This window comes from Ovis canadensis, chromosome 3 (assembly GCF_042477335.2).
Source record: "Ovis canadensis isolate MfBH-ARS-UI-01 breed Bighorn chromosome 3, ARS-UI_OviCan_v2, whole genome shotgun sequence".
Classification (NCBI taxonomy): domain Eukaryota; kingdom Metazoa; phylum Chordata; class Mammalia; order Artiodactyla; family Bovidae; genus Ovis; species Ovis canadensis.
This window is the reverse complement of record NC_091247.1, coordinates 992,777-1,017,368: the sequence shown is the minus strand read 5'-3', so window position 1 is coordinate 1,017,368 and position 24,592 is coordinate 992,777. Positions and strand designations below refer to the sequence as shown.

The 24,592-nt window shown below is 64.7% G+C and overlaps 1 protein-coding gene across 6 annotated transcripts; it reads left to right on the top strand.

Moving 5' to 3' along the window:
• Window positions 1-258: 258 nt before the first annotated feature.
• Window positions 259-20,691, top strand: TRAF2 (TNF receptor associated factor 2). 6 transcript variants are annotated; one of them, XM_069579757.1, is made up of 12 exons: window positions 259-576; window positions 1,258-1,719; window positions 9,218-9,434; window positions 9,733-9,811; window positions 9,959-10,057; window positions 13,736-13,897; window positions 14,035-14,109; window positions 15,277-15,351; window positions 16,628-16,954; window positions 18,443-18,620; window positions 19,002-19,150; window positions 19,526-20,691. In XM_069579757.1, exons 3-12 carry the CDS (start codon window positions 9,247-9,249, stop codon window positions 19,742-19,744), a joined length of 1,551 nt encoding a protein of 516 aa, XP_069435858.1. In that variant the 5' UTR covers window positions 259-576; window positions 1,258-1,719; window positions 9,218-9,246; the 3' UTR covers window positions 19,745-20,691. The 6 variants fall into 6 exon arrangements, with proteins under 6 accessions (XP_069435858.1, XP_069435857.1, XP_069435859.1 ...); XM_069579756.1 differs by lacking the exon at window positions 259-576 and adding an exon at window positions 583-832; XM_069579758.1 differs by lacking the exon at window positions 259-576 and adding an exon at window positions 605-756.
• The last annotated feature ends 3,901 nt before the right edge of the window (window positions 20,692-24,592 follow it).

The following is a 24,592-nucleotide window of genomic DNA, read 5'->3' as shown; positions in this document are numbered from 1 at the left end:
GGTTCTGCATGTGGGGTGGGGTCCATTTTCTAAGAATCTGGGCAGAGCTTGTCTCTAATTGGGGGAATTGGGGGTGATCTTTGCCTTCTTGGCAACTTTATGTGTTTTCCAGAGCTTCCGAAATGATATTCTGTTATTTAAAACCAAATGTTTTTGAATAGGTGGTACCATGAAGTGCTTTAAAAACAGTAGGTGTTCAGAGAAATTGGCCCCTCCCCGCCTCCCACCACGTCAATTACTTCCTCCTGCGTCTTTCCCAAGTCTGCAGAGAATACAAAATACAAACGGACATGGAGACCCTTCTCTCCCGCCCTGGCTTACGGAGGACGCTGCACACCCTGTCACCTCCTTGCTCTCTGCACCTCGTCCGCACCTGGGCGTGGGTGGGAGTGACTGGCAGCTGTGAAGTCAGCTGCCGGACCTCACCGCCCCCTTCTTTCTCCTTTTTTGGAGGAGGGACAGCGTGGGCAGTGTGCTTCCAGGCAGGGGAGCGGGGGAGCCCCTTGTGGCTGGCGCTGGGGCAGGGGAATTCTGGGCAGGACTGGAGGCTGGCCTTTCTGGAACCCCCTCCATCAGGTGACTACACAGTGAGAGTGAAACTGGCCCCTTTCAGAAGCTGCAGCCCCAGGGTGACCTTCAGGGCCGAGCTCTCAGGACAGGGAGTGGGTTGTGTCAGGAGACTGGCTCTGCCAGCTCCAGCCTCTACTCTGGGGACAGCTTCAGGCGCAGGGGGGCAGCCCACATCCAGGGTCCCAGGTGGGGGCCCACGTTGACCCTCCTGCCTCAGGGCTGAGTGCTGTTCTCCCTGAAGCCTGGGCGTAAAGGACAGGAGGTGAAATGTCCAAGGGGACCGGCCGTGCCAGTGAGGAGTGGAGGTGCCCTGGGCATTAGGAAGTGTCCTGGGGCGCCGATGAGGGCCTGGGAGAGGAGACCCCAGGCGGCTGAGCAGGCGCCAGGGGCCGGGGAGGGGGCCTCAGGCAGAGTAGGAGGCGGCAGTCGCACCGTCCCCTGGGGTCTGCAGGCCCAGTGAACGGCAGATGGGGCCTGACCTGCCTGCTTGGGAGAGCTGAGAAAAGCTAGGAGTCTGTAGCCGGGCCCACGCCTCTCTGGGGGGCACCGAGGTAGGGGATAGAGGCCCCTGGCCCCAGCCCTCAGGGCACAGGCGATGACGCAGGCCCCGGCAGGGTCTGCTGGGGCTGTCCCAGTCACCTCCCAGATGACTGCCTCGGAGACTGACTTTTGCTTTCTTTTTGGCAGGAAGGAACCTGCGTGGGAATCCCCCACGCTGCCCGACGACCGGAGTGAGTCATCCCTTCCCAGCCTGCCAGGACCGAGGTGTCACCTTCTGAGCTGGTGGTGGATGTGGGCCGGCCACTTCTCCGTCAGCAGCCCCTCCCTGCCAAGGCTCCGTCTCCCCGGCCTCTCCAGGGCCTGCTGCCAGAACCACTCACGCACACACGCACGCACTGTGTATTGATCAGTGTATGCAGGAAGACCCTCTGAACTGGCAGTCTGGAAGACATGAAAGCATTCTCATGCTGGAAGCCTCTCCAGAACCTTCAAGATTAGCTCAGCCCTGTCAGTGCCAAGGGCTGCAGGCAGCCACCTTCTGGGGAAGCAGGACTTTTGTCCAGGAAGCCTCCTCGGGAGTTAGGGTGGGCTGACGGGGCCCTGAGCCCAGCGCCTTCGTGCTGTTCTGATGCTGGAAGGGTGAGTGAGGTATGAGCCTCCCTGGGGACTTACTGCAGAGGCAGGTGAACGGCTCCCAGATTTTACCCAAAGAAAGAGGGGTGCTGCTGTGGGGAACCTCCTCCCTTCGCTGCCCGTGGGTTCACGTGACAACCTCGGCCCCCCAGACCCTAGGAGAAGAGACCTCCTTACCCCTGAGAGCTCCACGAGTTACGAGCCTTGAGAGAAAGGCTCATGGAACCCATAAGAGGGGACAGGGTGGGGGACAGGGTGGGGGCGGGGGGCAGGGATGCTTGAGGCAAGTATTAGTTGCTCAGTGCCGTCTGACTCTCTGCAACCCCAGGACTGTAGACTGCCAGGCTCCTCTGTCCATGGGATTCTCCAGGCAAGACAACTGGCGTGGGTTGTTATGCCCTCTTCCAGGGGACCTTCTCGACCCAGGGATTGAACCCAGGTCCCCTGCATTGCGGGCAGATCCTTTACTGAGTCTGAGCCACCAGGGAAATGGCAAACTCAGCCTCGAGGTTCACAGAACTGGTGCTGGACGCAGGGTGGCCCCGCTGCTGGTGCAGGGCTGTGGTGTTTGGGACTGGGGAATTCCGACTCCCAGTCATGACTTATGCAGTGTGATGAGAGTACTTCTGGATGCCAGCAGGATCGTTTACATTACGTGGCTTCACAGCCTGCCTGGTTTCGTTCACTCCGTCCTTGAGCACTTTGCTCGGCTTCCGAAGCTCCCCTGGAGCAGGGGTGCCCAGAGTTCTGTGCGACCTGCCAAAGCAACCTTGCCTGTTGCTTCCTGCAAGATAGGGAGAGCCATCCTTTTCCCCCGTGCTGGTGTCAGAGGAGACTGTTCTCAGGTATTTAGAAAGATGTGTCCCACGGGAGAGAATCCGAATCGTCCCCACCCTCCTTCAGCAGATAAGAAACGCTGGTCCTGGGGTCCCACACTCAGAGGCAGTGCCCTGCCGCTCCCGGCGCTGTCCTTTTGTTCTGGTCAAGACTGCGGCCTCCTTTCTAAATGTTTCCACTTGTGTGTTTGTATGCCAATGGTATGTATATTTGGTTTTGTTTGGTGGTAAAATTCACATAGTATAAAATTCACCACTTTCAAGCTTACATTTCAGCGTCATCTGTACTTTTGCAAGGTCTGGCAACCGTCGCCGCTACTGGATATAGAACATTTCACTACTCGGGAAGGAGACCTCCCTTTAGGTCTTCCTACCCTTTAGACGGGAAGGAGGAGGAGGGCATGGCAACCCACTCCAACATTCTTGCCTGGAGAATCCCAGGGACAGAGGAGCCTGGTGGGCTTCACTCCATGGGGTCGCAGAGTCAGACGACTGAGCGACTCAGCACAAGCGCCCTTTAGATAGGCGGGGTGCGTTTGCACTTTTTCTCATGAATGTAACCCACCCTCGGGCCCAGCTCTGCGCCGGCACCCTGGGCCTGGAGTTGACCTTCCGTGGCTGAACAGGTACCACCGGCATAAGCAGCCGCCGAGTCCTTCCAGGAGAGAGCCCATCGGAGACTTAAGTACCCAAGGCGCCGCAGCCCCGCCCAATCGGCGCCCGCTGAGGCTCCCTGCGCGCTTCTGGTAGGCTCCAGTGTCAGTCCGTCAGGAGGCGGGAGGGGCGGGGACAGGACCGGCCAATCGGGCCCCGCGTGGCTCTCTGCAGGCCCTTGGTAGGCTTTGGTGTCAGTCCGTCAGGTGGGCGGGCCCTAATTAGGGGGCGGGGAGAAATGTAGCCAATAGGTGCTCGCTATGGCTTCCTGGGCGCCTCTGGTAGGCCCCCACAGCAGTCCGTCAGGCGGGCTCGGGGGCGGGTCGGCGGCAGCCGCGGCGGCCGGCTGGCAGGCAGTTCCGGGCGCGAGGCGACCGTTGGTGAGTCCTGACGTCCGGGTCGGGGTCGCGGTGGGGTCGGGGGTCGAGGTCTAGGGGCGGGGACGCGGGGTAGCGGGGCGCGCGGACCCGGGAGGCCCGGCGGGAGGCGCGGACGCCGCGGCGCGCGCGCCTGAGGGGATTTCTCGGGGCCGGAAACCGAAAGTCGGAGCGGGCCCCACGCAGGAAGGTTCGCGAACGGCGGGGCGTCCGCGGGGGCGGGCCCGGGTCCGGTGGGGCCCCCGCGCCTCGCGCCGCCCGCGAGCTTCGGCCGCGGCCCCCACCCCTTCCTGCCCCGCTTGGGGTGCGGACGGGCTCCCCGGCCTCGGGGGCCGCCGCGGGCCCTCCGCCTGCCCCGGCCCCGCCGCGCTTTGGCCTTGCCCGACGGTGACCCGGGCCCCGACGGGTGCGGGGGTCCAGAGCGGAGGCCGCTGCCGGGGCGGGCGGAGCCCGGGGACCCTGCTCTGCCGTGTGTGCGGGGCCCCAGGTTCAGTGGACGCCGAGCGGGCTCCCGGTGGACCCGGCGGTGGGGACAGCGGGAGCGGGGACGGCTGCGTCCGGGACGGCCGCCGCTCGGCCGATCCAGAGTCTGGCAGGGCAGGGGGCGTGCCGGGCCTCGCGCCTGGCCCTGCGTGACTCAGGGGCCACATGTCCCCGGCGGTGGGGCCGGCGACAGCCTTCAGCAGCTCAGTCACTGAAAAGGGTGGCTTGAGTTTCTGCATTTTTTAACAGTTTTATTGCGGTGTAGTTTGCATACCGTAACACCCCTTATTGTTGAATTTCAAACAAACTCCTCTAAGAAGTGCTTGTGTAAAGCCTTTGCTGAGGGGCAGTAGCCTCTCCACGCGTCCGGGCGTCTTGACTCTCCGATTCCAGCCCCCCAGCCTGGCCCAGCTCCCACCTCAGCCCGCCCTCCGGGGACCGAAGCCCCGCCCCCCTGAGGCTGCAGCCCGCAAAGGCCGGCGCTGGGAGCGGAGCCTCTGCGCGCTCCGGTCCTGTGGCGGGGGACAGCTGCGTGGGCACCTCCTGAGACACCCAGGCTGCGCCACAGGCCCTTCGGGCATCCCCCTGCGTCCCAGACCTCTGCTGTCCCAGGCTGCGTTGTGCCCTGTGGCCCCGGCCTGTCGGCTGCACCGGTGGTGGTGCCGCCACTCACTGTGCCCAGCGCCCCGCGTGGCTCACGGCAGGACGAGGTGAAGGTCGCGTGTGAGCGTCACGGACTCGGTCACTCTGGGGAGCTGAAGGAATAGGCTGTTTGAACAGCGCTTGTGACCTGGGGCAGGAGCGGAGAAGTTAGAGCCATCCCTGGTGCAGGGGGAGGTTTTGGGGGAAGGACAGACCTTTTGACTTGAGTCAGGTGTGGGCCCCTCTCGGCAGTGGGAAAGGCCAGCCTACCTGCCAACACGGTCAGCACTCCAGTGTGGACTGGGCACAGCCTGGCAGGTGGGTTTCCATGGCAGGAGGGCACGAACAGGCAAGGGGAGGAAGGTCAAGAGAAGAAAACCCAGAAAAACACGCCCTGCAGGCTGCACGGACCGCGCCAGGGGTGGGGTGCACACAGTCCATCTGCCCTCGAGTCCAGGCTTGGGCTCGATGCCCGTCCTCGAGGGGTGCTAGGGCTGCTCCTTCCTGGAGACAGGTGAGGGCCACCCCCAAAGGTCTCCGTGTGTCCAGGGGGAGGGCGTGTCTCTGTTCCGTGGAGGGGCTGCGTCTCGGGGGAGGGACCGAGGCAGGCTCCGAGCCGCAGGGCAGGCCCGCAGGTGGTGGAGAGGCGTTCGGGGCAGGTGTTCTTGTGGACTGGCCGTGGGTTAGGGAGGTGGGTACACAGCAGCGGTGGTAGGGGGTGAGAAGCAGGGGTGAGGCGGTGCGGGTTCCAGGATTGGGGTGCCCTGCTTTGGAACGGGGTAAGGCATGGCTGGGCTAGTGTGTGTCAGGGGGAGAGCAGAGAGGAAGGGCTGGACCCAGGCGTGGGAGTCGGTGGCCAGTGGGAGCCTGGGGAGCAGGGAGGGCAGTCATAACCCCCTGCATATGCCCGGGCCCCTCCTCCCTGCCTCCAGGCCCGCGAGGCCCCTTCGCCGAGGAGAGCAGGTGAGGGCTCTCTGGGACTCTGAGGGCCTGCTTGGGCAGCCTGGGGGTCTGAGGGAGGAGCCGGGTGCCGTCATGTTTTAAGGGCCTGGGGAGGCCCTGCGGTAAGTCACACCGCGGTGGACGGTGGCCTGGCCTAGCGGTAGCAGTGTGGTCAGGTTCTGGATGCTGGCTTTTTGGGGGGGAGGGGTCGCTGGGTCTTCCCTTCTGCAAGTGGGCTTTCTCTGGGTGCAGCCAGCAGGGGCGCTCGAGCTGTGGGCTCCGGTGTGTGGGCTTCTGGCTGCAGCGGCTCCTCTGCTAGACCTGGGCTCAGCTGAGCCGTGCCCCCCGCCCTGGCAGGTGGACCCTAACCACTGGACACCAGGGAATCCCGCTTCTGGACGTGGGCAGCAGCAGGGGCAGTGGGTTTCCTGACCCGCTGGAGGGGAGGCTGAGGCCCCGAAGGGGCAGAGTTGCTGCACCGTCGTTAGCGTCTCTCTGGGTGCCTGTCAGCACGAGTAGCTGTGAGCGGGCGCTGCGAGAAGGGTGGGCGCAGAGCTTGCTCCTGAGCTCTCGTGCCCACAGTCGCCGGGCGCTGAGTGGGTCCCTGATCACTCGGCATCACGTTGCACTTGAAGGAAGGCGGCCGTCGTGTGGACGGCACTGCTCAGTTGGGGCTCTGGTCCTGGGGGCCACAGGCGCACCGTGTGCAGATGTCTGTCCTTGACTGTGGCCTCGGAAGGTTGGCTGTGCAGGCGGCTTAGACCCGGGGGTGGAAGTCCAAGCGTTGCAAGCAGCAGGGGCGGCTGTCGGTGGGAGCGTGGATTTCGGGGAGTTCAGTGCCTCACTGGGGCGTCCCAGAGGGAGGCTTTTGAGTCGAACCTGTGTGTCTGCTGGCGACAGGTGGCCCCCCAGCAGCCACCTGTTCAACTCTTGATGTGATGTTGGTTTGGGCAGCAGCTCACCCTTTTGAGATGACTCATTGACACCCGTGCAGCGGGCGAGGACGGTGGGGCCCAGCTGCCCAGGGGCCTTGGGCTCAGTCTCCAGGGTCTGTGTGATCTCCCACAGGGACGGCCCTTTCCACTGGTCCTCCCGCTTTGCACGCAGGTGGGACTTGGGCTTGCGAAGGAGGCCTGCAGTGAAGGAAATGGCAAGAAGCAGTAGGTGCCAGGCGCCCCCACCCTCCTAGGGGCTGCAGCCCACCTGGGGGCTTCTTTTGTGTTAAAACCCATTTCTAAGATTGCCCTGCCATCGCTGACGTTATGGAGCAGGGTGGTTCTGGGTAAATGTGCATGACTGTACTGTAATTAGGGATTTCACCATCTTTTTTGGATTCTCTGGGAATACAAGCTCCGTCTCTTTATTCTTAAAATGAAATACTTATACAGCAAAGTGTACAAGTCCTGAGTGCACAGCCAGACACGCCTGTGTCCACGCACACAGCCACGCTCGCCTTCTGGAAGCCCTCCCCTCCTGTAGCGCTGACCCTCCTGTGTGGAAAGCTCTGCCCAGCACTCACAAGGGTTCTGAGCCCAAAAGCGTGGTTTTTCCACACCGAGCAATTCTCTACTCCTCCCTTTTTTTATTGACTCATCTCTCTCTGGCTCTGCCGGGTCTTTGTTGCTGAGGGGCTCTTCTCCGGCTACAGAGGCGGGGGCCGCTCCAGGCGCGCGAGCTCAGTGGCTGTGGCTCAGGCTTTGCTGCCCCACGGCATGCTGGGATCTTCACGGACCAGGGACTGAATCCGTCTCCTGCATTGACAGGCCGGTTCTTTGCCGTTGAGCCACCAGGGAAGCCCTCCGTTTCTTGATGGACATCGACCGGTGTCCTGGCCGCCTGGAGTCAGCACAGGCCCCTCATGTTCAGGGCTTGGCCCCACACAGCTGCCCCCACCCCACCTCCGATGGCAGCAGGTGGGCGAGGCCTCCCGTACTTCAGATCCGCTGACTGTAAATGGAGGTTTTTCATGACCCCTCCTTGGGGTCAATGATTTGCTAGCAGAGCTCCGAAAACTCAGAGAATCTCAAGTGTTGGCCCGCTGGGAGAGACACCCAGGGCCAGGTATGGGGGTGGGGAGGGCGGCCAGACCCCCTCGGTACACTTCCCATGTCCAACTAGAAGCTCCCCAAACCCCCTGGTCTAGAGTTTTCTAGAGGGCTCCGCTGTGAAGGCATGCTTGATAAATCATCAGTGAATCTTCTCTAGTTCCCCTCACCCTCCAGGAGATGGGAGTGGTGGTGAAGGGAAGATCCGGCCCCATCGTGCAGGAAGGGGGGGTCTGGGTGCTGCCGGCAGGGAGAAGCCCGAGCGCCTGCTGCCTCAGAGTTGCCCCGGGGCAGCTGCCTCCCAGCTCCTTTGTCTCCTGTTAGCTTTGCCTGTCCTCCAATTCCCTGTAACTGGAGTTATTCTATGAGTAACTTTTTTTGGTCTAGTAGAAATGCCATTTAACAGGATGCCATTCTGCTGTGTAAAGTTGGTGCATTCCCATCTGGAGCATGCTTTAGGGTGTGAGTTAAGTGCGAGGCCAGGGCTGGGCACATGGAGCGCTCCTTGTTTCTTACCACCTTGCTCGAGAGAAGTGAGGATTTGGAAAATAAACTGGAAGCTTGGAAGACCCAGGAGGGGTTTGGTTCCTGGTTGGAGGTTCCTGACACTTGACCCCTCACATCTGTCACTCTGAGTACAAAGGCAGCCGGCCACCCGCCCGCCCACGCGGGAGGTGCAGTGCAGCCCGGGGGGCCTACACGGCCGCAGGTGTCCGGGCGGAGCCCCTGTGGTGCCCCCGTTACAGTCCTTTTCCTTTTCAGCTCTACCAGTTTATCATTTCCCGCCCATGTCCCCCCCCCCCCGCCCATGTTCCCCCCCCCCCGCCCCCGCCCAATGCGTGCTCAGTCAGGTGACCCACGGACTGCGGCCCGCCAGGCCACGCTGTGGATTTTTCCAGGCAAGATACTGGAGTGGGTTGCCGTTTCATTCTTCACTCCCTTACGATTAAGGGTTAAAGTGCATTTGTAAATGTGACTGGAACAAAGTATTTAAGGCTTTAAGCACTGAGATCTCCCAGGGCGCCCTTGCTCTGGGCCAGGGAGCTGTGACTGCTGAGGGGGAGGTCGAGGCCTGCAATGTGTTGGGGCATTTTCCCTCTTTATTGCTCAAAAGAGAGACTCTTTCTGTGGTTCTTTAGTGTCCAACAGGAATAAAAGTCCATGGATTAATGGAATGGGCTCAATCTGCCACAGGAGGTGTGGTCAGCCAGCCGCGTTTGGGTGGAAAGCCGCCACGGGGAGACTGGCTGTCTTGAGGCTGGGGTCCGTGTGGCCAGCTCCTGGGCTGCCCAGGGGACCTCCTGCAGGAGGGTCTGTGAGAACCATCCGGTGTTTGCCGAGCACTCTTCACGGTCGCCACCTCGAGGAGATGCCAGGCCCAGGGTTGAGGGCTGCGGTCTCAGTCGGACGCGGGCTGGGCCGGCTGGCCTGGGAGAGGGGCCACCCCTCGGCAGGGGGTGCCCACTGCCTCAGCCTCGGCCCCTGGTGGCCGCGCGTCCCCGGACCCAGCCTGGCACGCTGTGCTCTCCCTTAGGGCGTGGGCTTGGCGGGGCTGCGGCGCTCATGGCTGCAGCCAGCGTGACCCCTCCCGGCTCCCTGGACCTGCTGCAGCCCGGCTTCTCCAAGACCCTCCTGGGGACGAAGCTTGAGGACAAGTACCTGTGCTCGGCCTGCAAGAACGTGCTGCGCAGACCCTTCCAGGCTCAGTGCGGGCATCGCTACTGCTCCTTTTGTCTGAGCAGCATCCTGAGGTGGGGCTGCGGCAGGGAGAGGCGGTCGTCTCCTGGGGCCAGTCTTCCCGCTCCTCCTGTCTTGAGTGGGAACTGCACAGTCTGACAGGGCCGCAGGCTCACAGCCCCTTTGCGGCAGGGGCCAGTCCTCGGGACGGTGTCCCCGGTCCCCGCGGCCGTCTGAGGGGTGCCCTGGCACGCACTGCCTTGTGCCTGCCGGCCACCCCCACTTGGTGGCCGTGGGAGCGCCAGGGCCCTGGGGCAGGTCCGGGGGCTGCCCGCCTCCGCAGCGGGCTCACAGGGCCTCTCCCCGCTCCAGCTCCGGGCCCCAGAGCTGTGCCGCCTGTGTGCACGAGGGCATTTATGAGGAGGGCGTTTCAATCCTGGAGAGCAGCTCGGTGAGTGAGCCGTCGGTGCTGCGCCGACTGCGCCACGAGATGGGGCCTGGGGGCAGCCGCTGCACGGGAGAGGCGGCCTTTCCCAAGCCTCGGCCCGGGCCTGGGGCGGGCGGCGGGGGGCTCACCCGAGGGCCGCTGTCTCCCCAGGCGTTCCCGGACAATGCTGCCCGCAGGGAAGTGGAGAGCCTGCCGGCCGTCTGCCCCAGCGAGGGCTGCTCCTGGAAGGGGACCCTGAAGGACTACGAGGTAGGGGCCTCCACGGGGGAGAGCAGCTGCCGCTGGGGTGGCCGCATGGAGCCGCGCGCCTGGGGCTGGGGAGCTCGCCATCTGTGCCCGCTCCTGGGGTGGCCGAGGTTCGGGGAGCAGCAGCGTGTGCGGGGCCCGGGTCCAGCCCAAGCGCCACGCGAGCAAGAAGTCAGCTTTCTCACTGCCGGGGTTGTGTTGTCTTCTCGCTGAGCGTGTTCACGCTGGAGGGTGCAGGAGTGGCCCGCTTGTCAGTCCTGGGGTCACAGGAAGGCGTCCTGACAAGGCGCCAGCGACAAGGGCAGTACCCGGCTATGTCTCTTATGGGCCTGTCTGGCAGGTTGGGGCACCTGTGTGCCAGCCGCCCTCTGGCAGCCGGGCCTGCCACCCTGCCGCCTCCTTGGGAGCTGGGCCGGTGCTCTTCCTGAGGCTCGAGTGCCGCTGGATGCTTTCCTCTGTGGGGCGCCCGCACGAGCCGTGCCCACAGCACTTCCCGGTGGCTGGGTGCTCCCCGCAGAGGACGGGGTGCCCACGCCATGGCGGGTCATACCCCGGGCTACGCCTAGTCTTGAGAACAGGGGAGCCCGCCCCAGGCTTCAGGGGGAGGGGCCTTGGGCTGTCACGCCGAGGCCAGTCTCAGCCATGGGGTCTGTGACGCGGGATCTGGGGGAGGGGAGCGCAACAGGGCAGAGTGGCTGGGCCTAGCCCGAGGGGCCGGGGCGTGCGTGTGCATGTGTGTGTCCGTGTCCCCAGGCTGGGCCTCAGAGGAGGCCTCGGCGCCTGCACAGCCCCCTGGCGAGGCTGCAAGGCTGTCTGCAGGGCACCTGTTCTCTGCCCAGGGCTGCCCAGGCCACAGAGCAGCCTCCCAGCCGGGGGCAAATGCGGGCTGTCCTGAGTGTCCGCCTCAGGGCGGGGGCCCGTCAGCTCTAGAGTTGGGACCCTGGGTCCCTGCGGCTCCTCTCTTCCTGCCCCCGGCCCTGGGCCCTGTCCAGTGGTGTTCCCTGTTCTCCTGCCCGACTCTACATCGTGGGCTTCAGGCTCTCGGGGTCTGCCTTTTGCCAGAACAGCTTGTCCAGAGCTGTGGAGGAGCCTGGGGGCAGGTGGACAGCACGCATGCTCTGCTCTGATCAGGCGCCAAGCCTGGACGCACAGGTCTCTCTGCGCCCCTCCCGGGAGCGGGATTCCGGTCCATGGGCCACCGTGGGGCAGGGGCACGGACGGGTCCCATCTGTGGACGGGCCTGCACTGTTGCTGCCCGGGGCTGTCCAGAGAGGAGGCCTTGGGGCAGGGTCTCCCTGGGAGGGTGGGGGATGTTGTGATGCTTTTTGAGGGGACCAAAGGTCCCTGGGGACAGGTGGAGTAACCCCAGCTCCCGAGTCCTCGGGGGTCTCTTCTGCATCCGCTGGCAGTGCGGGGCCAGCTGCAGGGGCCTCTGGCTGAGAGCCTGGGACCACAGCCAGCCGTGGGCCCGCCAGCTCTGCAGGCACGCAGGCTGGAAAGTCCCTGGCGGGGCCTGGGAGCTCAGGAAAGTCCCCGAGGGGGTGGTCATGTGGGAGGCGGGCCTGCCTGGCCTCTGACTGCAGCCTTTGGTGCAGGCTTGACCTGTCACTGGCTTGAGAGGCCACAGCGGGCGAGGCCCGCCTCGGTGTGCGGGCAGCCGCCTTGCTGCGTGGTGGTCCCGCCCTCAGCCCTGCACCAAGACATCTGCCCTCTTGGTTGCTCAGAACTTCAGAACTGGGGCCGTGCTGGGAAATGCTGGGGCTGCAGCTGAGCTCCGGAGAGTCTGGAAAGATGGGGAAAATCCTGTGTAGCCTTTGAATAAGCTTTTCCCTTGCAGTGATGTCTAGCGTTTTCTAAGAATCCAGTGAGATAATGTTCCAGTTCAGTCAGAAGGTGGTGGAACGCCTGCCAAATGCAGGTGGGGGTGGCTCCCTGGAAGGGAGAGGCAGGGAACGGTGGAGGAAAGAGCAGGGAGAAAGGACCTCGGGCTTCAGAGTAGGGTCTGGGCGGACCTGGGGGGGCCAGGCTATAGCGCTGTCACAGCTGAAAGGGGCGCAGAGCGGGGCTGCTGGGCCCTGCCTGGGCGTCCAGAGTTGAAACGCCTGAGCAGTTGGTTTGAACTTTGGCTGACGGCATGTGTGTTGATTTCTCCATGCCGTCCGAGAGGAGTGGGAGCTGACGGAGCTGGCCCGGCCCCTGAGTGGGCCCCTGCTCTGGGCCGGGACCCTGAGCCTGGGGACGGCCGCCGTGGAGTGGGGCCGGGCTCGACCAGGACAGGCCTTCCTCTCCAGGCTTGGTCAAGCTGCCCCGCGCCCAGCCTCCAGCGTTTCCTTTGCTTTGATCAAACCCAGGTGCCCCTTGTCTGTGCTTCAGGAGCCACGTCGTCTCAGGCGCCCCTCGGCCTTCGTGTGGCGGCTCGTCCTGCGCCCAGTGTGGCCAGGCCAGGGCCCTCGGGGGGTTCGGGGGCGTGCCCCCCCCGGGCATACCTGCAGGGCAGTCTTTGAGGCGCTCGCTGTCCATGGAGCGGCAACCCCTGGGGCAGGGGTCCCTCCACTCTGCTCCCTGCACCCCGTATCATCCTGCCCACCCGCCGCACAGCCCGTCTGTGTCCTAGGACCAGGCCTCCTCAGCAGCGTCCCTGACGCCCCCCGGCCATGTGGGGCTGCCTGGGGGCTGCATCCCATCTGATGTGTACCCCTGGGGCGGCGTGGAGCTGGGGTTCTGGGGGCTCCCTGGCTGCCTGGAGGGCCCCCTCCCGTGCTGAGCCTCTGGGGTGCTCCTGGGGTTCTGCTTTCCCCGCAGCCAAGCCTGCCTCGGGAGGTGGAGGCCGTGTGTGCACACCGCCCCGGACTGTGGGCACATGGAGACGGCCCGAGGCAGGCTCCTCCTCCTCTGGGGTCACTGTGGCTGACCTTTGGGGCACCCGGCCCTGCAGCCCTGAGCGGCCCCCACCTGGCGGGGGCCCAGCCTGCATCTCCACGAAGGCTCTGGCCCCGTGGGGTGGTGTGCTTGGCGCCCAGCTGTGCTCCTACGAGTGGTCATGTTCACGTGATGTGGATTTGACTGCAGTTTTTATAAAACAGCCACACACAAAGCATCGTGTCCCGTTTTCTGCTTACTGCCGCCTCCTGTGCCCCTTCCGGCCAGGTTTCCTGACGGCTCTCCCGGTCTCCGCCTGTCCCCTGCGCCTGCCACCCCTCCCATTTCCCGGCCCACCCTTTCTCACCGCTCCAGCCGCCTCCACCTCCTCGCTCACCCCGTGGCAACCCCAGTGCCCGGCAGGCCTGGCTCTCACGGCCGCAGCACAGCCACCTGCGTCGTCACCTCTCCTGGGACAGCCTGGGCCTGGCTGATCGTTCGGAGCCCAGGCTGGGAGTCCGCGTCCCTGGCCGCATCACCCATGGCCTCGGCTCCAGGAGGGCGAGTGGGGGCCTCGGCATGGCTGTCGCCTGGGCCGCGGCGGCTCTCCTCTGCCTTTCGTCCTCTAGGAGCCTGTCTCTCTGCGTCCATGGCCCCCTCACCGTCCCCTCTGTGTCCAGAAGGCGGGGCTTCGCCAGCTGGACCCGGGTCCTGATCTCTGCCCTGGAGCAGGGGCACCAGAATGAGCACAGGGGTCCCATGGCCTGGACACAGCCAGAATCCTGCCACTGCCCTGCCAACACCCGCTCCCTTTATTGCCAGAGCTGCCATGAAGGACACTGCCCGTTCATGCTGACCGAGTGCCCGGCGTGTAAAGGCCTCGTGCGCCTGGGCGAGAAGGAGCACCACCTGGAGCACCAGTGCCCGGAGCGGAGCCTCAGCTGCCGGCACTGCAGGGCACCCTGCTGCCCGGCCGACATGAAGGTGAGCGTGCCGAGGCAGCATGCAGGCCCGCGCCTCCCTCCCTTGGCCTCCTGGCGTCCAGACGGGCCCGGCCCTGAGCCCGCGGACGCCCCCCGCACCCCGGGCCGAGGCTCTGACAGCCGCCGCGCCCCTTGCAGGCACACCACCAGACCTGCCCCAAGTTCCCCCTGACGTGTGACGGCTGCGGCAAGAAGAAGATTGCCCGTGAGAAGGTGGGCGCTCTGGGCCTGAGGGTGGGCTCCATGTCTCTCCCGCCCCCCACCCCCCACGGCACTGCCCGGTGTCTGCGCCCTGGGCCTGCGGGGACGGGGACCTGGTGCTTGGGTGCCCGCGCTGGCGGGGCCCCCTGTGCCCTGGGGGCTCTGTCTCTGAGGCGGGGCAGGGCGGGCAGGTGCTCTCATCTGCTCCCGCAGTACGTGGTCTCCCCTGCTGGCTGCGCGGGGAGCTGACCTGTGTGGCCGGCTGTCTCTCCAGCCCTCTGCTCTGGGGGGAGGACGAGAGCCCTGTGGCCTGTTTTCGGGGAGACAGCTGTGGTGCGTCTGACAGAGTCCGTCCGTCTTTTCTTGAGCGTCTGGGGTCGCTCTGTGGAGAGAACGTGTTCGTAGCTGTGTTGAGCCGTCATGGTGCTCCAGGGCAAAGACTGGGCGGTGGGTGCTTTCTGGGCACATGGGGGCTCGAGGCCCTCCCAGGCCGGGAGGGGGCCCGTCCTGACCCTCCCTGCCAGCCTTGGTCCCTCAGGCCTGGCAGCACAAGGGGTGAGAACTGCGTCCCGGCTGGTTTCAGGTGGCCATGCTCGGGTTGTGAACGTGGCCAAAAGCTTTTCTGCCTTGAGTTTCACCAACATTCCCCCCCTCTTTTTATATGGGGGTGTAGTTTGATCCCTGGAGGAAGGCATGGCACCCCACTCCAGTATTCTTGCCTGGAGAATCTCATGGACAGGGGAGCCTGGCAGGCTACAGTCCGTGGGGTCGCAAAGGGTCAGACACGAGTAAGCGACTCCCGCTAGCTAACTCACCGCCAGCCTTAGAGCCCCGGGGCCATAAATGGGCTGTAGAGGGGAGACGGCGGGGCTGCTTTCTGGGACTTGGAGGCCTGCGTGGGGAGTAGAGGCTCCGTGGATGATCTGAGACGTCCTTAGCCTGTGCTGGCTTCAAGCACACACATGGCCAAGTTTGCACGTATGCGTGTGCACGTGAGCGTGCGTGTGCACGAGTGTGCACTGCAGCTTTGGGAGCACCTTGCTGGGCCTTGTCTGGCCTGAGTGTGCAGAAGCCGGTGGGGTGGGTCCAGGGACCTTTGCTCGGACTCTGACCTGGTCGGGGCCGCAGGGGTGAGCGGCCGGAGCAGAGGCGGAGCGGTGTTGACCCCAGGCCCGTCAGTTTCAGGACCACGTCCGGGCATGTGGCAGATGCCGGGTCCCGTGCCGATTCCACGCTGTCGGCTGCCCCGAGATGGTGAGTCCAGCTCTGCAGGCGGCCCAGCTCCTCGTTCCCCAGCAGAGGCCCTTCTGGACACGCCTCTGCTCTCGCCCCAGCCCGGCCCGCGCGTGTCCTGGCTGTGCCCATTGTCCTCCCAGTAACCCCAGTGCCCAGCCTTGGCCACCCAGTGGGAAGGATGCCCAGCATGTTGCACCCCCCAAGGTCTGGCCACGCCCCCTGCCCATCCGCTCACCTCGCTTCACCTGGCTATTCCGGGCAAAAGCCCCGTGGTCACCCTGGACCTGTTCCTGTCTATCGTCATGTCCAGTCTCCGGATGAGCGTCCATTCTTCCCAGGCGGCCCCTAGCCCTCCCCGCCTCGCTTCTGTGGCCTGCGTGGTCCGCTGTGAGATCTTGCTCCAGCCACTGGCCCAGCTGTCCTCCAGCGCCCCAACTTTCTCTGGACCTTGAACCCGCCTCCTGTCTGTGGCCGCATCTGCCAGCTTCTCTGCGGCTCCCTTGGGCCTGGGCAGCTCCTTGTGCGCGTGGCCCTGGCCCTCCTCTCACCTGTTCCGTGTCCCCGAGGGCTGGGCATGTGCAGGCCTGGCCCCAAGAGATGGGCAGCCCAGCCCTCTGCGCTCGGCAGGGGCGGCCTGCTGGTGGCACCGGGCCTCAGCACCTGCCTTGTTTCTCTGAGGTTGAATGGGGGTGGGGCCCTCTCCGTCCCCTGGGTCTGTGTGTGCCCTCCTGCTTCTGGGCAGTGCAGTGCTGGGTGTTGCCCACGCGGGCCCGAGGGCTGTCAGTGGTCAGCAGAGGGGCCCGGGGCGTGAAGGGCCTCTTCTCGGCCTGTGGAGGGTCCTGTCCCGTTGGCCTCGTGGCTCCAGCAGCGGCCTCGGCGCAGCCTCCACGCTGGGCGGCAGCTCCCGGGCGCAAGGCCTCCCGTGCAGCTCCGTCCCTGTATCTGTGCTGTAGACTCCTTGGCCCTTCTGACCCTCCACACTCACTGTGGAGCCCTGCAAGGGCCGTGGCTGCAAAGTCAGGCCTGTGCGGGGGGCTGCCTGAAAGTGAACTTCACCCCCGCCCCCCGCCGTGTGGCAGCGTCTTTGACGGCTCCTCCGGCGCCTCACACTCGAGGGCGGCTCATGCATGAGGGCGGCCTGCGGGGAGGTCCGTGTCCCAAGGACGGGGTGGGTGGCGCCGCGCTGGCAGCTCAGTGTTGGGACTCGCCCTCCTGCCACCCTGCACTCAGGCGCCAGCGCCTGCCGAGGTCTGCAGCCCGGGGCCTGGCGGGGCTGACGCTGTCGTCCCGGCAGGTGGAGAGCGAGCAGCAGCAGGAGCACGAGGCGCAGCGGCTCCAGGAGCACCTGGCCCTGCTGCTGGGCGCCCTGCTGGGTGCTGCACGGCCCCCAGGGGACGGCCACCCGCTCCTCGGCCAGGCCGAGGGCGCCTGGGAGGCCAGCACACCCTCCAGGGTGGCGGAGCTGCTGCAGAGGTGCGAGGCCCTGGAGCGGAAGACGGCCACCTTCGAGAACATCGTCTGTGTGCTGAACCGGGAAGTGGAGCGGGTGGCCGTGACGGCCGAGGCCTGTGGCCGGCAGCACCGGCTGGACCAAGACAGGATTGAGGCCCTGAGCAACAAGGTCCGTGCTGGGGGCGGGGTGCAGCCCGCAGTGCCCAGGCCTCCTCAGACAGGGGCCGGGGGCCACGGGGCGTCCAAGCCAGGGCTGGAGGGTGGCGCCTGGGTGTCCGGCAGGCTCCCTGCTCCACTGGTGCCTGTGCAGAGCTCCCCTGGGCCCCTCGCCTGACGGGGCAGAGCTCTGCCGGGGTCCAGCCGCAGCAGGATCCAGGGGTACCCTCAGGATGGATGGCATTGGTGAGAGAGAGAGAGAGAGAGAGAGAGATGGGGAGACCAAGCTTCGGTGAGCAAGGCCCGTAACTTTATTTTCAAAAGGAGCTTTTTTACCCTGACTCGTACATAAAGGGAAATGAAAGATGCAAGGTTATGGAGAATCAGCCCAACACTCTAGTAGTTTTGCCCTTATTGAAACCAGGATTTTTTCTGTATGCCTTTTCATAAACAAGGGTCTTATGTTATGTACATTATTTTCTGGCCTGGAGGCCTGTTGACATTTTATGACCCTTTTTTGATAAAGGTTGATCAACCAGAAAACTTGTTTTCCCTTGAAATGTTTTTTTTCTTTATGTTTCTACCCTGTGTCAGCCTCAGAAAATACTAAACAGACTTACATTCTCATGGAGCAAAGGTGCACAAGGTTACAGCAGAGAAAGAACTTACTGGCTCAGAGGTCTGATGTGGTTAATACCAAGGCCACTACTTGTTTTTCTTACATTCCAGCCTGTCAGCTAATGCGCTCCCAGGTGCACAGTGGGTAAGGGATACGGGAACTTGGCAGCAAGCATTGGCTCAGCAATGAAGCCCTTTACCGGGACTGTTCTAATGATTTTTCACCCCTTAAAGGGCTCTGTGCCCATTAGGACTTTTAGAATGTTTAGGTTTCCCGTGCCTTTCATGGTTGGAAAGTTTGTGAACAATCATGTATGTTAGTTGTAAGAGTAAGGAAAAACCTGTCAAGAAAGCTAGAATACTAATGGGGGTTTGAATTGAAATACTCCATTCATGCCCAGGAGACTTATCAACTTAGAGCCCTAAGTTGATTTTCTCCAGAGAAAGGTGGCGGGGATAGCCCCCTGCTAATATCAGAAGGGTTGGTGAGAGGCGTACGATAGTAAACAGTAGGCAGACAGATTCTGGTTTGGGGTGGATGCTCTAGCAGGTCCAGGGAGACCGAGTCCTGGTCCGCCTTGCCTGTCAGGTCTCGTCCACATGACCTTGTCGTGGGTGGGATCTCCCGTGCTGGCTCCCGGCATCGCTCCTCTGGGCCCCTCGCCCGACGGGGCAGAGGTGGCCGTGCCTCCTGGGTGGGGGTCTCCGGGGCACGGAACCCACCTGCGGCAGCTGACCCCAGGAAGGCTGAGGCGCTGGGCGAGGGGCCGTCCTCCTGGAGATGGGGACAGGCGTGGAGGTCTGCCACGAGCTGGTGCGTGCCGGACGGAAGCTGGTCCCCGAGGGCCTGGTGGAGGCCCATCCTCACGGCCCCGCACCCCAGGTGCAGCAGCTAGAGAGGAGCATCGGCCTGAAGGATCTGGCCATGGCCGACCTGGAGCAGAAGGTCCTCGAGATGGAGGCGTCCACCTTCGACGGCGTGTTCGTCTGGAAGATCTCGGACTTCTCCAGGAAGCGCCAGGAAGCCGTGGCCGGCCGCACGCCCGCCATCTTCTCCCCAGGTGCTCTGCTGGGCCTTGCCGCCCCCACCCCCAGGCTGGGGTCTGCTGCAGGCTTGCTCCCTGCTCCTCACCCTCCTCGCTCTTACACGTCCCCCCCTGCTGCGTCCAGTGCTCAGCCCTCCGCTCCTCGCTGGACGGGAGGCTCGTCCAGACCGGGGGTGGCTGACCTTGGCCCTCTGCCCAGAGCCCTGGGAGCTGCATGTTGACCCAGCCCGAGCCCCCCGGCCGGCATCCGGGCCAGCAGGGCTCACGCTCAGGCCCTGTTTCTGAGCGCTCTGTGTCTGTCTGCACTGGTGGCTGACCCCTCCTGGAGCCCATGCTGGGTGGCAGGCGCTGTGGGGAGGCTGCACGGCTGGCCCGGCTCACCCCCCTGCCCTGCAGCCTTCTACACCAGCAGGTACGGCTACAAGATGTGCCTGCGCGCCTACCTCAACGGGGACGGCACGGGTCGCGGCACCCACCTGTCTCTCTTCTTCGTGCTGATGCGTGGCCCGCACGACGCCCTCCTGCGCTGGCCCTTCAACCAGAAGGTGCGTGGAGGGCTGCCTCAGAGAGCTTGTATGCCAGGGCGGCGGGCAGCCGGGCTGAGCCAGGGACCCAGGTCTGGGTCTAGGTCAAGACGGAAGTGAGGGGACGCACAGCCCCGTGTCCCTCACGGAGGATGTGGCGTCCCGGAGTGCAGGGCGGGGTCGCGCTTCTTCCCTCGGCCGGGGCAGCTGGGAGCTCCTGCTGAGAAAACGCCCGTGAGACAAGTGTTCTCAGAGAGAAGCCCCCCGGCCCGCAGGCCACACGCCCGCGCCAGCCTGGGCCCCTGTCAGTGGATGGGCCGGGATGGGCACAGACGGACAAGCCCAGCCGACCGCGGAGCCGTGACTCCCTGTCGCCCCCGGGCGCTCTCCTCCCAGGTGACCTTGATGCTGCTGGACCAGAACAACCGGGAGCATGTAATCGATGCCTTCAGGCCCGACGTGACCTCGTCCTCCTTCCAGAGGCCGGTCACCGACATGAACATTGCCAGCGGCTGCCCGCTCTTCTGCCCTGTCTCCAAGATGGAGGCCAAGAACTCCTACGTGCGTGACGACGCCATTTTCATCAAGGCCATCGTGGACCTGACCGGGCTCTAGCCGCCTCTCGCGCAGCGTGGCCCTGCGCTGGCTGCGTGCCTGCTGAGCTCAGTCCTGAAGAGCCTGTCCTGAGCAGGGCCGGGCTGCGGGCTGTGTGTCGCTGGCGGGTGTGCCCCGCAGGCCTGGAGCCCTCAGCCCGCAGCAGGGCGGCCGCAAGGAGCCCGGGAGAGGAGGGTCGGCCTTGGGCCTGGCTGCCGCTCGGAGGAGATCCTTGCTGGGCCAGCCTGAGAGGCTGCACGTCGGGGGTGCCCCGTGTCCCCTGTCCTGCAGGGTGTGGGGGTGCCCAGCCCTGCCGAGAGACACGTCAACTTCCCCGTCCGTGCGGGGAGGTGTTGGCAAACTCTCAGCTCTCTGTGCTGAGTGCTGTCCTGGCTCCGGCCCTGGGGGCAGTGACCCTGAGTGCCCGTGGCTCCCGGACACCATGGACCTCAGGGAAGTCGGCTGTTCTCCTGGGAGACTGCTTGCTGGGCAGCTTCCCTCCCTCAGGTCTCACCAGGGGCTGCGTGGAGAGCAGGGCCCCAGGCCTGAAAAGTGCCGGTGGCTTTGTCTTCAGTGGGGGCCTGATGTGGAGTCGCCCCAGGAGCAGCCTCGCCCGCCCTGGGGGTCCCCTTGACAGCGGCAGAGCCCGGGCGGCCTGAGCACGGGATGCAGCTGGTGGGCCCTGTCGGGGCCTCAGCCCTGGGGCCTCCGGCCGGGCGCAAGTCCTGGCTGCTGGCTGTCCACACCCGGCTGTGCTCGTGACCGCGACTGGGAGACTCGAGGGCCAGGTCCTCAGAGACCCCGTGACAGGCGGGACAGGGAGGCTCCCTCAGCACTGCCGCCCTCACTGCTCTGGTTGAGACATTAAACAGCAGCAAGGCATGGAGAGTTACCAACTCCGTGCCCAGAGTTAACCATGTGCACGTTTTGAATTACGTATTTTAATTAAAAAGAGGCGTTGCAGAAAAGCGGAGTCCTGCCTCCTCCCCCTCGCGCCGCCTCAGCTAGCCAAGGCGCTGCCCTTGCCGATTCGGGCCCTCTGCTGTGCGTGTAATTTCCGTCTCCGTGTGTGGTCTCCCACGTGTGAGACGTGTGCACTGCATCCCCCGCGGGGCCCCGTCCCCTGCCCCAGGGTGGAGAGCCTGGTGTGCTGAGCACGGCCGGGTGTGAACACCAGCCCCGCCGTCTGTCGCCTCCCCACTCTGCTCCCACAGACACACACCTGCCCGCGCCCATCTCGGGCTGGCGGGGCGTCCCTGCTGCCCTGCGCACAGGCGTGCAGCTGCGGCAGGACCCGTCCTGGCTGGAGGAAGTGCCTGGAGCCCCGTGCCTGTTTGTGCTGCTGCGGTCGGTGAGGGGCACGTCCTGTATGTGGCAGACCCGTGGCTGACGGCCGTCATGGGTCGAACTGTGTTCCCCCAAAGCTACAAAGTGCTGTTTCTTGGTACTTCTTAGAATGTGACCTCGTTTGGAACGACAGCCTTTACAGAGAGAAGTTAAAGGGAGGCGCTAGGCTGGGTGCAGCCCAGCATGCCCGGAGCCTGTGGACAAGCAGAGGGGAGCGCACGCGCAGGCTCGGTGCGTGCTGCGTCCGGAGACAGCAGGCGAGCCCAGGAAGAGCCCGGGAGGGCGCCTCCCCAGGAGCGGCCCTGCCAGCCCCGTGAGTTCCGACCTGAGCCTCCACGACTCGGAGAGGATCTCCGAGGATCTCCATTTTAAACTTCCCGGCGTGAGACTCCCTGTCTGGGCCGCATAGGAAGCCGCCGGGGAGGGCTCAGCTGTGTCTTCGCGGCCTCTGCCGACTGGCTTCGCCTTTCGCTGAGAGAGGAGCATTGGCCTCTGCGGCGGTCACTTCTGATGCGTCTCTTTCTGCCGCCTGTGTTTTGAGGCTCTGCTGTTCACTGCACACGTGTGGGATGGCTCTGTCTGCTTGATGGGCCGGCTGCCTCGCCAGGCGGCATCGCTGGCGTCTCCCTGGTTGGTCACCACACGTGCTTGGAGAACTCGGGAGAGGGTTTCTCGTTGCTGCCGCTGCTGCCTCCTGCTCACGTCGTGTCCTGTCGGGAGAGCGCCTCCACCAGGCCCAACAGAGTGGGGCCTTCCCACTGCAGACCGAGTTCCGGGCTGTCCACCTTTCCTCAGCACTCGGAAGATTGGCTGCTTCTGGGCCTCCCTGGCGGGCCAGCGGCTATCCCCGGTTGGAAGTGGAGGTCCCGCAAGCCAAGGCATGCTCACCCAGAGTGCTGCTTCCTGCAGCCCTGGGTCTCTGGGAGGGCTGCATGGCCCCACGCACCGTCCCCTGGGCAAGCTGCGTCTCCACTCCTCCGTCAGCATCCTGTCTTCACTCTCACCTCTGATTACTTGTGTCCGGGTGTGTGTGCCGTCCCCGAGTCCTGCTCGGCTTCTTCAACCTGTAGGTTTGTGTCTTCCACCGAATCTGCGGACGTTGAGAGCCACTACTTTGAACCACTTGTTTCTGCCCACAGCCCTCAGACCCGCACTCGCCCTCACCTGCTCTCCTCTCCACCCTCTATCCTCAGTCACATTTGCTGGCTCTCCTCTGACTTCATCCTGCTGTTGAGTCTGTCTAGTGAGTTTGTTTCTTTGCTGAGACGTATCTGCCCTAACGTCTGTGGCACGGCGTGTGATGCTCGCTTAGGTGTCTGAGCAGCCACCACAGCCCCGTCTGCTCACACGGACACACTCGGCACCTCCGGGCTTCTCTTTCCCCCAGATCTAGGTGACTGGCACCTCCAGGTGTCTTTCCCCTGGTTCTAGGTGGCTGGCACCTCCAGGCGTATCTCCCCGGTTCTGGAAGTCTGGCACCTCCAGGCGTCTCTCCCCGGTTCTGGGGGGCTGGCACCTCCGGGCGTCTCTCCCGGCTCTGGGGGCTGCTGTGCATTAGACTCGACGTGGACGTCATCTGGTCTGGGTCTAGTTAGGCTCAGGCTCATGGCCCCACCGCAACCTGTGGGCTGGACCCCACGTCTGCTGTCCCCCCAAGCCCTCTCTCGGTGTGCCACATGCTCCCCCAGCCCTGGGCGGGGACGCAGGCCCTCCTCTCTGGACGGGCCCCCTGTGTGTGCACCCCCAGCCCTGGGCGGGGACGCAGGCCCTCCTCTCTGGACGGGCCCCCTGTGTGTGCACCCCCAGCCCTGGGCGGGGACGCAGGCCCTCCTCTCTGGACGGGCCCCCTGTGTGTGCACCCCCAGCCCTGGGCGGGGACGCAGGCCCTCCTCTCTGGACGGGCCCCCTGTGTGTGCACCCCCAGCCCTGGGCGGGGACGCAGGCCCTCCTCTCTGGACGGGCCCCCTGTGTGTGCACCCCCAGCCCTGGGCGGGGACGCAGGCCCTCCTCTCTGGACGGGCCCCCTGTGTGTGCACCCCCAGCCCTGGGTGGGGACGCAGGCACTGCTCTGTGAGCTCACCAGGCCTTGGGTCAGATCCTCGGGACCAGCCCCACAGTCGAGGGGTTCCTGGGCCTCACAAGCCCTGCATGGGCTGTTTCTCAAGCCGCTCCCTCTGGCCTGGTTGCCAGCACCCTGTCTGGCCCCCAGCCTGAAACCTGGCGCCTGTGGCCTGGCCGTCAGGCCTCCCCTCAGGCGCCGCACCTGGGGCCACAGAGCCCTCAGGGGTCGCCCTGCCTCTCAGCACTCAGTCCGCTTCATGAACCCCCTTTCCTGCCCCGCGGAGGGCTGGCGGCCGTGCTGCAGGCCGGGCAGTTGAAGGTGGGCGCTGGGGAGAGTTGCAGTCCTGAGGCCCAGCTGCCCTGGTCCCCTCTGCAGAGCCTTGGGCGGTGGGCCCACCATGCTCTGCCCGGGAGGGGCGGGGCCTCGAGCCGCTACTGAGCTTGGAGGCTCGAGTGGGGCTCCTGCCCTCCGTCAGACCTCTGCTCGCACCCTGGGGACCGTCTCCTCTGCAGAGCCACTCCCAGGTGCCCCGTTCCCGTTCTGGCAGGTTTCTGCTGCTCTGCTTTCTGTCGTCTGACTCCGCAGCAGCGGGGCCAGGTCCAGCCTCCTTCTCTGTGTGAAGCGCTTAGCCCAGTCGCTGCACGTCTTCCCTGCCAGCTCCCTTTTAAATGTCAGTTTCTGCCTGTTCTCAATTCCTGCTCTGCTGCTTCTGCTGTACAGGTTTCCTATTTCCTTGACGGCTTCCAATTAAACATATTCCCGGTCTTTTCCAGAAACTGTTTCATCTTGCAGCTCCTCAGGGCCAGTAGCGTCCATGGGGTCTGCTGGCTCCAGGGCAGTGCACCCCGGCTCCGCCGCTGTTGGGCCCCCTCCCCTGTTCTCACGGGTCCAGCGGTTTGCAGACAAATCAAGGGATGTGATTTGTGCGCACCCCTGCTTCTGACGCGGCACTGGGGTCTGTCCTTGGGGAGCCGCTGTGCTGCTGGCTGGCTCCTCCAGACACATTGCCCTTTGGTCTGAAGTCCTCCTAGACTAGCTTGCCTGTGTGAGCCTGGCCCTGCCTGGCCCGTCTCCCTCCTGCCGGCTTGACTGTGACCCCACAGGCGACTGGGCCGGCCCCTGCTCACCGCTGCCTCTGGCTGGAAGGATGTGAGGTCCCCTAGGGCCTGTCCACGCCTTTCTCGACCATTGTGTTGAGGTGCCGTGTGGGGCCGACCACAGTCCAGCACCACCGCTCCCCGCGGGGCTGCTCAGCAGGCCTGCCGCCACGTCAGAGCCCCCGCCCCTAGCACCCCCAGATGATACAAGGGCCGGGTGAGCCCTGGGAGGGGCCGGGCCACCCCTGCCCCTCTGCTGTGTCCAGCCACATGCCAGGCGCCACAGGGCTCTGCCACTGCCCCAGCCAAGGCCCCCTTGAGGACTCCAAGCCCTGAGCCGGTGGTTCCACAGGCGCCCAGGCA

Coding starts and splice junctions, on each gene's coding strand:
- TRAF2 (XM_069579757.1), top strand. CDS start 9,247: ATGGCTGCAGCCAGCGTGACCCCTCCCGGCTCCCTGGACCTGCTGCAG. Junction 13,898..14,034: donor GCTGCCCGGCCGACATGAAG/GTGAGCGTGCCG, acceptor CGCCCCTTGCAG/GCACACCACCAGACCTGCCC. Junction 19,151..19,525: donor GCTGGCCCTTCAACCAGAAG/GTGCGTGGAGGG, acceptor CTCTCCTCCCAG/GTGACCTTGATGCTGCTGGA.